The sequence below is a fragment of the Galleria mellonella genome, unplaced genomic scaffold (genome assembly GCF_026898425.1).
Source record: "Galleria mellonella isolate WM207_F2 unplaced genomic scaffold, CSIRO_AGI_GalMel_v1 utg74, whole genome shotgun sequence".
NCBI classification, from domain to species: domain Eukaryota; kingdom Metazoa; phylum Arthropoda; class Insecta; order Lepidoptera; family Pyralidae; genus Galleria; species Galleria mellonella.
The window spans coordinates 311119-330897 of NW_026442147.1; the positions used below are offsets into that span (position 1 = coordinate 311119).

The 19779-nt window shown below is 31.0% G+C and overlaps 1 protein-coding gene across 3 annotated transcripts in view; it reads left to right on the plus strand.

Annotated features, from left to right (window-relative positions):
- LOC113516069 (cGMP-dependent protein kinase, isozyme 2 forms cD4/T1/T3A/T3B) overlaps positions 1-19779 on the plus strand; it is a 146347-nt gene that overhangs the window by 94884 nt on the left and 31684 nt on the right. For all 3 annotated transcript variants that reach the window (XM_026900417.3, XM_026900418.3, XM_026900419.3), the window contains one exon: positions 500-666. In XM_026900417.3, coding sequence (XP_026756218.2) covers positions 500-666 — 167 coding nt within the window. The remainder of the gene's footprint in view (positions 1-499; positions 667-19779) is intronic.

Genomic DNA, 19779 nt, shown 5'->3' on the forward strand with positions numbered 1-19779 from the left:
GAATTTATTGAAAAAAAATTATAGATTGGAAACATAAAAATATTTAACTGTACTTGATAATCGTAGGTTATACATATAAGAAAAGATATAACATACTGATAGATTATTATCATTTATCACGTAGTCAAAATTGCTGGATGTAGAAACATGAAATTCAACGCATGGGTTTTTTTAATAAATGAGAACTAAATAAGAAAATTTTCACGGCAATAATAATTAAATTTTTATAGCAATGAAAATTAAATGGTAACCTCACCTGTACTATGCGTTAGTCAGGTACCGATCAGAATAGGTCAGGGTGAAAATAGGCCAGGTCGATTAGCCTATCGTGATGAATTAAGAAAGAACTATTATGCTTAGTTCTTTCTTAATTCATCACGATTTTTAGTGGGATGGCGACGCATTCAATTTGACAGGGTATAGTGCTATCACTGTCATCACTAGACCCCCAATATTAATGAAATAACAACAGGAGTTAAAATATTTGTATTATTTTCAGATCACGGGAGTTGATCAAAGGTGCAATTTTGGACAATGACTTCATGAAGAATCTGGAGATGACTCAGATCCGGGAAATAGTGGATTGCATGTATCCAGTAGAATATGCCGCCGGTAGCCTCATCATCAAAGAAGGAGATGTTGGCAGTATTGTATATGTTATGGAAGGTTAGTTGCATATTTTTTAAGTTATAATTTAGAAAAATAGTGAATATTTTATGATATTCGAAATAATTGTTTAATAACAGAAATTTTTAACTATAGTGTAGTTTAGCGACATCTAGCGTCGAATAGCGAAACTATCAATCATTAATAGCACTCAGTACCGTACTATTCAATAGATGGCGCTATTAAACTAAAATTTATAGTTATCTATATTATATTTTAGATGTCACTAGTGGCTTCTTATTAATTATCTTTAAACCGATCCCTTACGAGATATACAGAGTCCGTTCTTTTTCATGTTTAAATGTTTTATTATGTCGATAAGTATCAAAGATTTCCAGACAAGATCAGCTATTGGTGTACGTACTTACTACATTCATTCTAGACTTTCCAAATTAATAAGTTATTAAAAAAAATCAACTAATCTTATCAATATACACTTAACTTTCAAGTAACTTTTCAATTTCATTTATTCTATATTAGTCTCAGTCGGTCAATAGTCGGTCAATTATAATTAGTGAGTGATCAATAATCTCGACTTTTGCTCTTTTCAATCAAAAATGGAATTTTAATAATTTGGATTTTTACCGTGGTCGGTTTGTGTTCACCGAATAAACTGGTACTGTCTATGTGACGATGTTTACTCTTACGATGAGCTCTTTTCACAATTTTATATTTATATTTTATTGTACACAAAAATTACATTGTTATAATTTATTTTGAATAAGGATGTACAACAGGCGAGTTTAACTCTATGAGAGTTCTCTTCTAGCAAAACCTTTATTTTTATAGTTATCAATAATAAATTTAACATAATTAAAATAATTCTTACTGAAAAAAAAAAACATGAATGATACTGTGGTTTAAAGTGTGCTAGGATTGTTAGTAATGATGGCTAGCAGCCCCATTGCTAGCAATCTACGATAGACGGTCGAACTCCTCGTGGTTTCCCCTGGAAACCATCATAACTTATTTAATGAATTCATCATGATGGGCTAATTGACATATTTTCATCTTCACCTATCATCTACCACTGGTGCCCCGTCAGCGTATATCGACAGCGCAGGCGAAGATATCATTCCATTATCACCCAAAAATAATTAGTTATTTTTTTATAAGTATAATAAAAAAAAAATACAATTTCCAATCAACAGTGGTTTGTGTAAACATAATAATTATTATGACGAGTGTGTACTAGAGCCGGTACTTTCTAGAGGCGGGCGCCGAGAAAGCCGAGAAGTCAGCAGCGTGACACCGGCTTTTCCAACAGTTAGTGATGTTCTACACGCACTATTATTTATTCTTGCATACTTGTTAGATATATAATTGTCGATACGCATTTACACAATTTTTAATTTATATACAGAGAGAAGGAAATCATAAATTCTCAGAGAGATAATTACTACATCGTTAAAATAGGTTAACGAGAGGTATGCGTTTGTAACAAAAAATACTATCTTTTCGTGTCATATTTTTTGTCATTACTTATTTCTTATATTAATTCCTAACTTTTACCCTCGGCTTCGATATAATGATACCAGGATATGTTCATTATCCGGCATAAAAATAGCTTATGTCCTTATCCATCCCAAATAGTATTTTTTTCATCTGTATACCAAATTTCGTGGTGATTGGTAAAGTCGTTAAAAAGCTAATAAGTAACAAACAAATAAACAAACTCACTCCCACCTTTATTAATTTAGTAAGAATGTAACGATCAACGTATTTTACTTTAATATAGAGAACAGGAATTATATATGAAATTTCGAATTTTTGTTATTCATGTAAACAAACTTATCGAAGTCAAGCTGATTACCGCGTTTTTGTTTAATCGAATTCAATGAAAAATTTAGAAAATCGAATCTAGCTACTTAGGTTGTGTGTTTATAAATTTGACAATCTATAAGATCAAAATTTATACCTATTTATATTATCTATCTAATGGTTGCAACAGATTGTTTGATTACCTTTTTAAATTGGGTAAAGTGGCGAATAAATTTGGTACCTATTGATCGTTACTATAGAAATTATTTATTATTTATTCTATTATTTCACTTTAAGAATCTCAAATCTCAGTTATTTAACAACATTATTTATATAGACGAGTATTGTACAGTCTACAATTTTGATTCCATATCGACGGTACAACTTTCTAATATTAGGTTGTGGATAGTTCCAAAACAACTTAATTATTTATTCAAAATATAAAACTCACTATTAACGAATGGAAAATTTATAAGAGTTTAACAATTATCATCAATATCGTCATCATTTATCATCGATCTTATGGTACTATCTTTGATTACCCACCAATGTTTTTGAGATACACTATTAGTTAACGGAAAACTCAAGACTGATTTTGCATACTTGTTTCGCTGTTCTCAGAAATGTTTTTGCTTGATATTGTACGTATTGATACGGATATTGTATGCTACATAGTTACTTTGGTGCACTGACCACCCTCATTTCTAATTAAGTAGACCCCGCGGCGAATATAGTATACATATTATATATTATATGAGTATACATAGCCGTCGTTGACAGATTTAAAGCTATTGTTAATAAATAATTATATCATCTTTCATTAACTACTATCATTATCATCGACGTCGTCGTCATTATCTCGGCCAATATCCGTCAACTGCTGAACGTAGGCTTCCTCCATAGACTGCTATAAGGAACGGTCAAGAACTACCTGCATCTACTGATTCCCTGCAATGTATTCGAAATCGTCATTCCATTTAGTAAGGTGTGTTCTACACTGCGCTTGCCCGCATGAGATCGCCATTCAAGAACCTTTCTTCCCATCGATTGTCGGTTCTATGTTTCTAGCCTTTTGCTAATCCAGCTTGCTTATTCTACTATACTGTATTATAATAATAACTACCTATATTGTATTAAAAAAATTATGTCGGCTTTCTTTACGTATTAAGTATTAACTTCGAAATTATCTGACTAGTTTCGGAGCCAACAAGAGAACTTATTCATGACGATCGTTAAATTGCAGTGGTCAATCTCAAAATTAATACGTGAGTAAAACGGATATAAATACAATTTTAAGAATTGAAACTCTTTCTAGATTCAGAACTGGTATCCGGCACTGAGCTGTTTTGTATGATAAGATGTGTGTGAGTTTACCAAATGTTGCCCAGCCTTGGACTTGTTAATTGACCTCTCAGTTGAAGTTTTACTTAACGACATTCGAGCTCAGCATTTCTAATCACTACCAATACAGGCTTGAGACTTGGCGTTATTAATTATTCTATTTGTAATTTGCATGCGCGTTACGCAAGTCAACTAAGTCTGGTTTGTTAAATGACACTCAAATTGTTTTTTTTTTCTTCCATTGGCACTCCATTATACTGTGTGTTGCTCCAATAGTTAATGTGTAACGAGGCTTATAACATGTAACGAATACTGAGCAATTACTAGAGCTTGGTATTCAAAATTTATAAACATGTAATGCCATTTTATATTACAGTTTACAGGCCCATAGCGTGATTTCATATCGTTAAAAAATTTATTAATAGACTTCGGGACGCATCGCAAGGTCACCTTTTGGGGTTTAATAGAGGAAAAGTAGGTGCATCGTGTTTCATGGTTTTTATTTAATTAGAAAACGTGATCGAGCGGACTATTTTGTTTGTGATGTTTTTTGTTATTGTTTATTTGCTAATGACAATATCCGTTTAACTTAACGAGCGTACATTTTAGTTTTTTTTTTTCTATTAAATTAATATAAGTTGACGATGGTGTACCAAAAGGAAGATAAAGTCAATCGTCTCATTTATCAACACAAACATTTATAGTATGGATGGATGTTATGAAGATCGTATGGAAATATATAGAATATTTTTATTTACATTTAAAATAGTTACGTATTTCACGAAGCGACAGCATGCTAATTCAATCCTTTTCTAATTTACAATTCTAAAATTAACAGAACTAACTAAACAAAGCGGAGCTTAAATAAGTTTAGATTTCAATAGAAGGATGAAAGCTTATAAGTTCCTAATGCAGGCAATTTAAAAAAAAATGTGAAATCTTTCCCTAATGAAGTATAAGTTTTGAGTGGAAGTATACAGCTCTACAAATTTGATTCCGCAATTTTAAGTTTCAAATACAATATTCATTTCGATTTAATACATACTCGTAATATGTGACTATACTAAAAGTAGACTAGTAAAGTTGCCTGCAACGGTGTTTTAAATGAAAATGGAAGGATAACCCCACCTTCGCTATCGGTATGTGGGGCACCAATGAAGGATGATATGTAAGCATGAAGTTAGGTCAGCTAGCCCATCATGATCAATATACAGGAATTAATTATGATGGTTTTCATGGGGGACCGCATGGAGGTCAACCTGATTGGGCATATTACTGGCAATGGAGTCTTTCGAACCTGTTACTAATAATTCCCTCCCTCCTTGTCTGCATGCGTTTGGGTACCTCTGATACACTCGTTTCTGTCGTGAAGCAGCTGTGCTTGCATGACTATCTTTTAGTTTGGAGGGTGGGTATGGCAATACAAATATAGAGTACTGAGGCATTATAGTCATTGGAAATGATAACGATTGACAGGGCTACCATGAGCGTCATAGGATGTTCTGAAATGCCCATTGTGCTGTTCATGAGTATATATAACGGTTACCACTCTCCATCAAGTGAGCCGTCAGCTTGTTTTGCTATTCTAAGTATTAGACAAAAAAAAAAAGAAACTATAATCATAAATAACGTAACAAGAAACATAATATTATTATGTCACTCTTGGTGAAAATCGACAAGGGCAGCAGGGTCAACCCGTAGTCGTACCCATACAATAATGAGTCATAGTATAAGAATTTAGTTGAATAATATTGTTATGATATTATTATATAACGTAAATAATAATTTTGAAACATTAATAACTTTCAATGTAAAACGTGCTTTATTGAGCGCAGTGAACGCGACGTACTAATTACGTAAAATGTACAATTTTAATAATATACGATGAAGACTACAGTAATTATATTTATATTTCGTAATAGATATACGAAACATAATAAATATATATTTATGTAGGAGTACACACATAATATATAAAGTATAAATATATTTTCACTATCAAGTAGTAACTTGTTTCCCGTGTCTTTGTCTACGCGGAACCATTTCATAGATTATACAATTTTGTAAAATTAAAATGTAACTCCGTTAATATTACTAGCAAGAGAACAGAGGGAGGATAGTGACAAGTTCACCAGGATTTAACTATGATGGTTTCATAGAGATAGGAAGCATAAAGTTAACATTGCTAGCAATGAGTACCTACATGTTTCTAAAATAATCCTGCCCCTCTTTGACCCTAGTTGACCGATGCTGAATACAAACTTTAAAAACACAAAAAAAGTGTTTTTAATATTATAGATATTATTTTGCTATTTATCTTATTATTTATTATTATTGTTATGAAACAGCGGTTTCTCCTAATACAAGCAATCTTTGCTTAACAGAAGATACCAAACCCTGTAATGTAACTAACTACCTTTGTATAAAGAAATTTATTATTATTTATTATTATATCTTAAGATTTCAATGGATTGCATTGTTTGTGCATTGTTGTTATAGTAGTGTTTTTTACGTATGCTGTATATCGCTATTACATATAAAATTCAAATTAAGAACAAAACAAGATTTAACTAACCAAACTAAAAATTATTAGATTGATCAACGGAAGCAAAACCAAACTATGGGTGACTTGAACAATTGTACTATAAAATAGTGTTACAGGTCATTTGCATCAACAAACAGACTGTTTCCATTCTGTTCAATCAACGTTCAGACACGGTTGTTCACCGATGTGAAAGCCTATCACCTGCCGGTGACATCATTTCATGACGCTTTACGCGTACAAATATTGTGCAAGTCTCGATTCGGAATGCATAATATAACACTATCTTTGCCCGCGACTTCGTCCACGTGACCGAGACATATTAGTTGACCGGGTTAAAAAGAAGCATATGTCGTAGGTACTACGTGTATGCCATGTATGTAAAATTTAATGACATTTAGTTAAGCCGTTATGGAATCAAACAAATAAACGAACAAACTCACTTTCTTATTTATAAATATATAATATAATATTTTTTTAATGGATGATAATGGAATGGTAACCCCGCCTGCGCTAACGGTCTACGCTGGCGGGACACCAATTTTTTATTTGATGGGCGAAAATGGTATGGTAGGGGGAAAGGGATTGTTAGTAATGGAGACTGAGAATCCCATTGCTAGCAATATACCCAACCAGGTCGACCTCCTCGCGGTTCTCCCTGGAAACCATACCATTATATGGTAACCCCGCCTGCGCTAACGGGATACGCTGGCGAAGCACCAGTGAAGGATGATAGATGAGAATGAAAGCAGGTCTGTTAGTCCTACATGATGAATTCATCTGGAATTAACCATAAAGTTTCCAGGGAGAACCGCGAAGAGGTCGACCTGGTTGGGTATATTGCTGGCAATGGGATTCTCAGTCTCCATTGCTAACAATCCCTTTCCCCCCGGCGGGACACTAGTGAGGGATGATAGGTCAGAATGAACAGTCAGGTCAGTTAGCTGATACTGATTTATACACCCTGAATTCAGCACCAGGAGGACCACGTGGAGGTCGACTTGACAGGGTACATATGTTACTTTTTGTGTGTATATATATATTATATATATATGAGTGCGTGCAAAGTTCCACATATATTATTTTGTCTAGCTGTTAAATAGATTTGAATAAAATTTGCTAAAAAAGATATATAGGCTAACACGAAAGATAATTTTTGTTTTCGTAAAATCCGTAGATTATAACATTACATGAATATATTACGAAAGTAGATCCTTATTTCACATCAAAACATCTGATATAACTCTTACACGAACGGCATAATAACTTAGTCATTATGAATAGCATTATATGAAGGATATGTAGGCGGCACAGTATATACTGTGATATTGTCTGGCGGCACTGTTCGAGAGCGACAGTTACCACTTTCCAACAGATGGATTAGTTTGTTTGTCTTTTCTATTAATATAATAGAAGTTATGCGGAAACTGTTAAATAAACTGTTTGTGTGTATTATATAACATTACTATTGAATAGTGATGGTAGGTTACTGCTACATACTCCTACATACAAGATGAGAAATATAAATAATTATGTAATACCGACCATGACCCCCGTGTTTTCCCACATAAATTAAAATATTTAGTAACCTGTATGTTAATCCAGGATGTGGTTATATGGTATTTTTGTATCAGAAATTTCATTTAAATCTAATCTATTAAAGTGTTACCGTAAAACATGCAAATTATGTTTACAAACTTTCAGATTTATAGTATGAATATTTACATATATATATACGAGTATGTATTAGCAAAACCTTAACCGGAAAACGTTTTGCTCTTAAGGTGATTATTATAATTTACTAGGCCCATCTGTTATAGGGATAAAAAAAACATGCTGTCTTTCTAGTTGGAACAAACAGCATTACAAAATTTCATTAAAAACTAAAGTATAAATAAAGAGTGTTCTAATTTATTTAATGTTTCGATTTGATACTAATTTATACTAGGTAATAGACAGATAGACAGACAAACAAAACTTTTGAAAGTTGTTGTATTGATTTCCATCACACTGAGACCCCTTATATCAAGTTTTCTTAAATATCTTCTATATACAAATATCATCTAGTTACAATTTTATTATTAGTCAGAAGTAATATTTAGTTTATAAAGCAAAAATAATAAAACATAAATACAAAGTCAGTGATTGTAAATTCGATTTTATTACCGTTAAATAGGTAACAGAACTGAATAAAACGTGCCGGTTAAACTAGCGGCTTCGATACTGTATTGCCCGCTATTTTGACCAGTAACTTATATGAGTACTACATAATTATACATATAGACATAACATATATATACATAAGACATACAATTGGATCTAATATAAAAGCCCTTTAATAAATACAGAAATAAATGTTAGTAGTCATGTCAACTCGTTTCCACATTTTTTCGAGTTTCAAGTAATAATACCGGAAAATAAATAAATCATTTAATTACTGCGTAATTTTATTTAGTATTTAGTGTTCCTGCTATGAATAAAAACTTCCTAATATTATTTACTAATATTTACTAATTATATGATTTGTGCTGTTTCAATAATTATTGAGTCAACCCTTTTTAGTGTGTGTGATATCTTCACCAATTCTAAATCAATATAATATATAAGTTTTTTTCTAAGTGATATCAATCTTTTTTTGAGGATAAAAGAAACCATTCTTATATCATAATTTTGCAGACTATACGTATCGATTATTCAAATGGTCTGTGAATAGATTTCGTAAATCGAAAACGTACTTGTTCTTATTTTGAAATTGGTTATAAGCAAAAAGTTGATCAACTATGACAATGCATGATCGAGTTCCGACCTTGGTTGCCGGAGACTGAGAATAGAGAGACCTTGCGGAGTTTTTGCTACGCGGCCGATGACGTCACCTTAATTTTGTACGGACATTTCCGATTCGAGTTTAAAGTGAAAGTGAGTCAATCCAATATTGTTTGCGAAGCTCTATGAATACGTGACTGACGATATAAGCCGGTAATGGGTATCATTAGATGGTAATAGCTGGTAGTCTGCTTGTTTATGCTTGTGGAGACGATAATCGGCGCCCAATAGTTCCTGGTTTATAATACAGGTGTGACGGGTTTACTTGCTTCCGTTCTATTCCAGTTTCCTGCTTGATTACGTATGATGTTTTATTGCCTATCTGTACTTTTATTAATGTATTTTACCTAAAAGTAGTACTTAATAAATAAAATAAAGATATTTAGCTAGCTTTTTTGACAGGGTTTGTATTTGTAAAGAGTATAGTACTATATAAATTAAATAGAATATACCAATAAAAAAAGCAATACTAGGTGAAAAAATAAAAAAATTGCAACTGTTTAACAGTTACAGAAAATTCTTGTAGGGAACCATTATTAATTATAGGAATTGGGTATTGTAATTTTATGTAAAAATATTTGCGTTCGCCAAAAGAAAAATGAAATAGTTGTAGAAAAATGAAATGGATACGCAAAAATGGGGGTAAATTTTTTGACAGTTTTGGTATTTATAAACCATATAGTAGTACATAAATGAAATAGAATAATATACCAATGAAAGTAGCTATCCATTTTTAACTTTTAGATATAATTCGTAGATCCCACATTACATCGTATATTAACATTCTTTGTAAAAATTATACAGTCAGAAAGAAAACGGTAAATAGGTAATGTCAACCCACCTTGCTTATTGTTTGTAAGGATCATTTGCTCTACTAAAAAATTGCGGCACAATAGTGTCAAAATCAATATGGGAGTACTTGATTACAAAATGATTCAGAATTGGTGATATAATATATAAAAATTAAAAAAATAAAAATTCAAGCGAGTTGGTAAACCTTCTTTTTCCATGTTCCTTACATTATTATTGAATCCTTTGCTAACCAATTGAGAGTAGATAACCTGAAATATTTTAATATTTGCTATTTTTTAAGGAATGTAAGTATAAAATAACCCATTGATGACATATTCAAATGCTCGAACCTTTTTGAGGATAATATTGAATACATTACTCTTTTATTCGATTTGTGACTAATAGTGACTAATAAAAGATGTGGACGAAAATAATTGTTCTGTTCAACTTTTAATGCCGCTTGCGCTCTAAAACAATATTTAGATATACTTTATATAGAAATATCTCTTGTTGATACAGTAAGATATGTTTTATTAGATTTACATATGTCTTTTGTCAGATGATATTTTATTTATAAATAGTGACTTCTCACTGCAGTGTCCGTTATGATATTTGAAACTGTGCATTAGTTTAATTAGCCGATAAACTCAAGTTGACCTAAAATTTGATAATGTTATCTGCCTCCTCATAAAATCCTTGTAACCCAGAATACAATTTTATATAGATAAATTTATTCATATTTATCATCATTTGCGTACGTATTTAACTTATTATGTTATTACTCTATAATTATGATATCAAATAGATTTATTTATATACACTAGTATAACATGAAGTGAAACTATGTTGAGTTAAAATATACATTTACTGGGTACAGAGGAATAACACCTGAGTCCTCAGGAATGGCAACGCATGGGGGGTATCATGGGCAAAACAGTATACTCTGTTATGTCCATGGTACTGCTCGTGTCTATAGGCGACGGTTACCACTTTCCATCAGGTGGGCCGTTAGCTTGTTTGCCATTCTAAGTTGTATAAAAAAAAGCCTTCAATATTCAATTCTCCTACCTTTTTATAACAGACCTACCACGAAGATAGATTATATACATCTAATATAAATTGTTGTTGCAAGAAATTTGATATCGTGCATGATTTTATTCCTTCCTAGTAATACTTATCTAAGTTTACATTCAATGCAAAATAGAAGCAAAGTGATGACACTAACTGTTAATGAATTCTTAGTACTACAGATACAAATAGATTTAATAATAATAGGTATTTAAATCACCCAGGTTATGAATAACTATTACTAATACACTAATATTAATTTGTTCGGTACTGATTTATGATTGCATTCTTCGTAATGTTTTTTTTTAATGTGTGATAATGGAATGGTAACCCCGCCTACACTATTGGAATACACTGGCGGGGTACCAGAGGTGATAGTTGAGGATGAAAAGGCAGGGCAGTTAGCTCATCGTGACGAATTCCTCTAGAATTAACCGTGATGGTTTTCCAGGAGATACCACGTGGAGGTCGACCTGATAAGGTGTATTGCAGGCAATGGGTCAGTTAGACCCCATTACTAACAATCCCTTTCCCATCGTAATAATGTTGTAGAAAATATCTATTTTATTTGCATTAATTGTTGCATTGTACTGTTTGTGAATTCGGTATCTTTCTTTATCTCAGAGATGTGATGTCTTACCCTGATTTCTCTTTTCAAGCTTCGTGTCCATTTACATACATAGATAAAATAACATGTATATATTGAACAGGTTAACATTTAAAATAATACTTTAAATGTTATTTTTAAACCGAGTTCAAAAAGAAGGTGGTTCTCAATTTGTTTGTATTTTTTTTTGTTTTTTTGTTTGTTACCTTATAACTTCCGTTAGTTCTGAACAGATTTGGAACATTTTTTTTATCTAAAAGGATATACCTACTTATAGATCGGTTCAATAGAAATTTTATTAAATTCTCTTCATTGGTTTAGTTTCTACATTAAAATGAAATAGGTTTTGTTACAATAGAATTTGTTTTTTTTTTTTGTGAAACATATTATTTAATCATTAAGATAAGTAAATTGTAATTAATCAAATTCTTGAAATTAAGATGTTAAACTTTATTTAAGTTTTCTACTCAATGTACGTAATGATTTTAAAACAACATAATTGTAATATTAGTTATTACGTTTGTTATTTTAATGATCAATATATCGTAAGTTAGTTGCGTCTTACTTTCAGAAAGGTCGCGACTATTAAATAGCTCGTTTTGCATTAATTGTTTTTCATACCGACAGCGGCGCTGATATCAGTAGGTACTTCGATTGAAAATACACTATGGTGTATTGAAATGTGTGTGTACGTTAAAACATACTTTTCTATCCACTTCAAAAAAGAAGTAGATTCTTAATTCGGTGGTATTATTTTCGTTTGTTATCTCATAACTCTGTCAGTTATAACTGATTTAGAAAATACTTTTTTTTTATATGATAGGATATACCTTCAGATTGTATTTTTTTTCGCTTCTCTCAGAAATTTTATCAAAATTGATTTTGTCTCGATTGAAGGCGGTTTTTTGTCTTGTGAAACACAATCTTAAATTATAGATATTTCATTATGAAGCAGACAATATTCTAGTTTTATATCAATACTGGTAAAAGCTATGACAAATACTTTTTTATACAACTTAGAATAGTAATAGCAAACAAGTTGACGGCTCACCTGATGGAAAGTGGTAACCGTCGCCTACAGACATGAGCAGTACTATGGACATAACAGAGTATACGGTTTCGCCCATAATATCTCCCATGTGGTGCCAATCCTGAGGACTCCGGTGTTATTCCTCTGTACCCTGTAAATTCATTGCCATATCCCACCCTTCAAACTGAAATATACCCATGCAAACACAACTGCTTCACGGTTGAAACACGAATGGGACAGAGGTACCCAAGCAATCGACTTTTGTTCAAAGTCTTCCTCTGGTAAATACCAGGTGTTATCGAAAAAGGACAAAAAAAGAGCTTCCCATGCACAACTTACCCACCTGTCAAGACATATGAGAGGGTGCACATTTTTTGTCGTTTTTCAACCGATATTTTTTTGCACTAATGTTCAGATTCACTTTATTAATTATAAATTTCGAAGTAAAATTTGCAAATGAAAAGAATTTGTACAAAACTTTTACTTTGTCTTTTACTTTATAAACAATTCAAGAAACGTTATTGCAATATACGTATTAGTAGATGGGTAAGGTAAATAAATTACCTTGTTTTAATATTTGCATATTCTTTTTACAATTCACTAATTATGTCTTTAATTATGTCTGGTTTCGTGAAAGGAACTATAACTGTACCTTCTGTGTGATTACAATCTGTAGTGACCTTGTTTGTTTTACACTTTTAATATTAGCGTTATAGAAGTATCATAAATTATGGTGGCATGTCGCAATAACGTGTCATGGTTCGTTCAAATCGTTGCATCAGGTAATTTCCGAATATCCAAGGGATATTGCACAATATAAGGTTTAATGTTTCATGCAGTTCGACATTATTGTGTCAAAATTACCATCAAACGCAGATGGATGGTGCATTAGAAAAGCATTACCCCTTAAAGCAGCAATTGTGGCTGCAGACCTTTTGTACTACGAAATGTAAAGAGAGTTCTTTAGACTCCACAGTCTATCACTATTATGATGAAATGTTTAGAATTTGTTTTTATGGCTCGATTTTATTTTATTTTCATTTTAACTAATAATTCATTTGTTGTCTTGAAAGTAGAGCAACTGCTTAGACGATTCGCGAAGTGTGCACGTAGCTTTTCAATTATGACTTATAGGGCTCGTTTCTGTTTAAGCCAATTTAGAAAACGAATTTTTATTTAATTAACTCGAATTTGCATGTTCTAGGTTGTCAGTTGTTCCAGATTTTCGTCACCTGGCTTCTTTTTAGCTTAAGGGCCAGACGATCTATGCTTGTATGAACCATGTGACACTTATTAAAGAAAACAGTATTATATTACAGTAAAATAGTGTTATCTTTAAACCTTAATTATATATAATATCTAGTAAAAAATGTGTTTTATTCTCTTTATTATATCTGTTATAAACATCAATTTAAATTAAGCGTGAATTTACTGGGTACAGAGGAATAACATCTGAGTCCTTAGGAATGGCAACGCATGGGGGGTATCATGGGCGAAACAGTATGTGTGTATACTGTTATGTCCATGGTACTGCTCATGTCTATAGGCGACGGTTACCACTTTCTATCGGGTCGATCGTCAGTTTGTTTGCCATTCTAAGTTGTATAAAAAAAAAAAAAAAAAAAAAAAAAAAAAAAAAAAAAAAAAATAATACACAAATTAAAAAATGTTAGAAACTATATAACTATGATAATTTACTTTGTTTATGATTTTCATAACGTGACCATAGAATATTATTAGTCGAGTGACACACTAATAGAACTTAGATACCCGCTGTGTATTAATTTGAAGTTAATTTGTAGGGTATTAGAGTTCATTATCTATAATATTCTCAATAGTGCATTCTGTTGAAGTGACCATCCATATCAAGATTTCTCCAAGGAATGCTCTGAACACCGTGCAATAATGAATTAGATATTCATCATACTTTCAAAGTGGATAATTTTAAAGAAAGGTTATTTATAAGTTTGCTCCACATTAAGCGACAAAATTAATATAAAACCAAATATTTAACAGATTTTGTAACAGCATTAATATTACACCAACACGGTAAGAAAATAGACTTTTTAAAATTGATTTAGAGTTGACTAAGACTATCTTGTAATATAAGTATATGTAATATAATATAAAACACAGAATTGATAGTTTGAAATCGAATTTATTATAATGTATAGTAATACTTAATGAGCATCTTATCCTTATGAATATATTTTGTTAATATATGTGCATATGTAGAAGTATAAACTGTAAGGCTGAAAATGCTTGGATGCGAAAAGCCTACACATAGTGGTAGGCATTTCAAAAAGACTATGCCTAACGATGAATATCTGCAATACTTGCATATTTAAGTTATGTTTTAATTTATATAAATAATAAGCATAAAAAAATGTAAAACAAAAAAAATTATGTATAATATAAAAGTATATGTATACAGTACATGTATATATAGTTAGAATATCCTCACGATCAATAGAAACTGAAGGGTTGAATGGTTTATAAAGAATGGTACAGTACAAACAATATGTTTCATTTGAACAGAAGGGGCGACTGCCCGCATGGCGTGCCATTTATAGTTTCATTGTTCAATTAAACACGCCAGGGCTCGGGAGAGCATACCGTTAATTCTCATAAATTCTATTCATAACTTGTTGCATTAAAACTATTATAAGCAAGTTACTTGGTGCATTATAAACTATCTCTATATGCAGCTTTGCCTGCTGGAAGTAGGTTAAATAATATTTTATATTAATCTTGGATTAGAGATTGTTCTCCGCTACACTTGTGCAATTTTTTTTTATGCAACTTAGAATGGCAAACATGCTGACGGCCCACCTGATGAAAAGTGATAGCCGTCGCCTATAGACATGAACAGTACCATGGATATAACAGAGTATACTGTTTCGTCCAAGATACCCGATGCGTTGCCATTCCGGAGGACTCAGGTGTTATTACTATGTACTCTGTAAATTCACTGCCATATCCCATCCTTCAAAACCGAAACACAGCCATGTAAACACAACAACTTCACGGTAGAAACATGAATCAGATAGAGGTGTCCAAGCAAACTACTTTTGTACAAAATCTCCCTCTGGTAACATAATTCAAGAATATGATTTACATGAATACCAGATATTTTTAAGTTCGCTTACTTTATACTGCTTTAACGTTACAAACCTTGCTATCAATAATCTTATAGCAGTAATTTTATCCATTTATAATTTGTTGTTATAAACATAATTTTTATTTAAAAAAAAATATAGCTATATTTCTTGCCCGTTTTTCTCAGCTGAAATTGGATATTGAACTGGGCGGTAGATTCTTAAAAAAATTACGATTCGAAAATGCTTATTATTAAGTCCACTTAAACAAAAAATATTTATTACATATTATTAGTAATATTAAATAATAGTCATAAAGAATTTAATCATTTTATAAAAATAGTATGCAACAAAGAGGGTAATGACAATGGCCATAGTATGCTTTAAATTGTAAACGTGAGAAAATAATCAAGTAAATTTAATACAAAACTGTTCACATAACAATCTGGCTTAGCCTAGAGGTCATGAAAAAGTGGTAATGGTTCTTTGATGTAAATACAATAAGTTATAAAATGATTTCTGATTGAAATACCACATGTTTTACAAATGTCCATTGTACAATGAGAAAGTGAAACCGTGATCTTTGCAGCCTTGACCGCTGTGATTGCGTCACAAATGAAAACTCAAGATAGCATCCGATTAGCATTTCTACTTTTACTTGAACTTTCGGTTCGCGAACTTTATCTAAAATTACTAGTATCTATGCAGTGGTACTTATTAAAATAAAATTATGTCTGCTAATATACATATTTAAAAAGAAATACAGTTCTTGTTGTCTATAGAAATTAAAAACTTCTACAATTATAATATACAATAAGTACGGTACTCAATAACTTAAAACAATTTTTAGTAGGTATATAGTGTACCATTTTGATTACTTTATTTGTAGTATTATATATATATATATATATATATATATATACATATATATATATATATATATGTATATATTATATAAACACATATCTCGATCAGTAATATCAATTATTTTTCAAAGACCACACTACACTTTACTAAAATAAAAAATATAAATTATAAATAAAAACAAATTAAATGATAAAATAACCTGATCTTCAAGCTACATCCTAAATCACCTGTTCTTCAAGCTAGACTGCCTTGTGTTATGAAGAACTAGGTAACTAATATCTAACAGCAGAATTAAGAACTCCTTTGAACAGTTAAAACAGTTTAAACCCTTATTCAATATTTATTTCGAGATATGAATCGATTTAAAATCTAAGTTCTTACTGATCTTATATCATACAAATATAATAATATGCATATCTACTTAAATGAATAGATTGAATGTATAGATGTTGCAAATATAATATCATATAACCTTACTATTATCAATTACCGAAAAGTTTTAAATGAAACATCTGAATAAATAAAAAGATCGTATATTACGTATAGAGTAATCATTGGTACTCTAAACATTTACAAGTAATCGGATTTTGGATCGGAATTTGCGTTTTTATTATGTACTTTTATAGGTTGGATGATTTTACATTCAAATTTTATGTTCTTTTATTACCTAATGAAAGTTAGTTAATTTGCATAATATATATCGTTTTTAATTGAAGTAAAGATTGTTAGATATTTATGAATTAAAAAATTTAGAAAATAAAATTGCCTGGTATTTAAAAATATTTTTCGAAATTAAATTGGTGAGGAGTGATGATAAACCAGAAATAATTATTGATCTTTATATTACTACTAATAATAATATTACCACTGTGATATTTATATAAGTAACTGTTCCAGACTTGGAGGTTTTGACCTTCACTTTACAAATATTTCACTAACTAATCCGGTCATGGATGATGCCTTGCACCAATTCACTTTTTTGTTCACCTTCACCAAATACTTATTACATTTAAACAACAAAATGTCGCTCTACTTTTAACATCCATTTGAATTCATTTGGTCAAATTTGATACATACTTTTTACAATTAAAAAAGAAGTTCATAATAATTTATATTCAAGTCTAAGATAAACAGGGTAAAACAATCAGAAAGATAAATATGTTAATTTACATTTACCGTTACAAATGTCGTTATCTTAGATATAATGGGATTGACATGTCAGAAAACAAAAGTATCTAACTAAACGGAGATTAAAAAAATATGTTATCTTTATTGGTTTTCTGTGTAAAAATATTAACATAAAAACAAATATTTTGTTTGTGATGTCTTAAGTTTTCCTAATTAATTATGATACTTGGAGAGAGTACAACCATAAATAACGGTAGGTACATGTTGAATATTAAATCTAGAAAAGCAATCACAAAACAAGCCTATAATAATAAAATAATATATATAATATAAGAAAGTTCGAGGCATTGAAAATATGAACAGAGAGAAGAATAAAAAAGAAAAACTGGACAAAAAAGTAACAAACGAGGAAATCTTGAAAAGGATAATTTAGAGAAGAACATTAATTAAAATAATATAGAATAGAATAGAAGAGGACAAAACACTGGACTCCCATTTACGACACGATGACTTTATAAAGGACATCTTAAAGGAAAAATAAAAGGTAAAAAACAAGGGTCAAAGCATCATCGTCGTCATGTCTTAAAGGGAAGACAAGAATAATAAATATGGTAAAAAATAGTGACGGTTGGAGAAAATTCACGATTTAATTGCCTGATAAGAGGGAACGCTTAAATTAAGTTTTTATAGTATTTTAAAATAGTTATTTTCGAACTTTTGCTTTATTGAAATAAATTCTAGTACTTAGCTATAAAGGGGGTTCAGCGTCTTGCTCACCTTTTGTCATCTATAGAAGCTTTTTAAATTCAGGTACATGTTTTGTCTCTATCCATGACGAATGTGTCTCGTTCGCACACGCCAGCGATGCGTGCGCAGGAGTCGATCGGATCTGAGTAGAGCAGTAGGCGGAGTGACGCTGGCGTGATTGGTCGCTGCGTTCTCTATGTATCGCGTTCCGAATTTATAATAGGCGCGATCGTGTTCAACGTCAAAGAAACAATGACCTACAGTATTGGAAGTGTTTGTATTATACATAAATAGTTTCTGTTGAACAATTAGTTTGACAGTGGTAAAAATGTGTAGAAATGTTAATGTATCGAAGTGTTTTTTTCTGTGAAAGATGCAGCTTTCATTGCATTAAATATATTTTTAGGATACCTAGTGCCTATAACAAATAAAAGATATTAAATTATATCACCTTTGTTCACAACATTATTTCTCTTTATGTTTGTTACTTGTATAACCATGGAATGATTATAAAAATATTTCGTTTTGTTTGATAGATATATAAAAGCAATAACATTTGTTAATCAGTTTTTATTCCATAGCAATATATTAAAAACAGTTATACTTAGGATTAATCATTTGCAAAGTTAACTGAAAGTTGAATTACGAGGGCTCTCATGCACCAAGGTTACTGCAAGCGGTTTATGTTTGCGTGCACTACTCGTACATGTCGTGAAAGTATTTCGGAACGTTGTCTTCACGGTAAAGATATTTTAGCATATTAATGTTCGAGACCCGAGCTTTCTATGTCTGCCTTCATGCTTAACATACAACAAAGAACTTCTAAACACGATTAGTTAGACTAAGTTAGTATTTAGGTTATTTATAATATTTTATAATTTCATAATGCATTTAGGAGTTTTGTCCTATAAGCTATTCTAGTTTCAATTATAGGATTAAATAACTACTGGTCTATTAATTGAAATTCGTTTAAATAATAATTTGTTCAATACTTCATTTTAAAATTGATACTTTGTATGTAACTTTAATGATAAACTGATTTGTTGACAGTTGTCATCATAAGGTAGATGGGAAAGTTGAATTGATACCCATTGCCAGATTTAATTCTGACATTGTACGTATGAACAACAATAAACCATATAGATAACAATGATCTTATCGAGATATTACTATAATACTTAACTCATTATTAAGGTCATCAGAGCATAGAAAGTTAGCGTTTCAATATTGCATCTAGCATAGGTACGTTACGATCATGTTACAAAAGTATTCAATGTAATTTATACGATTCAAATTCAGTATACGTTAT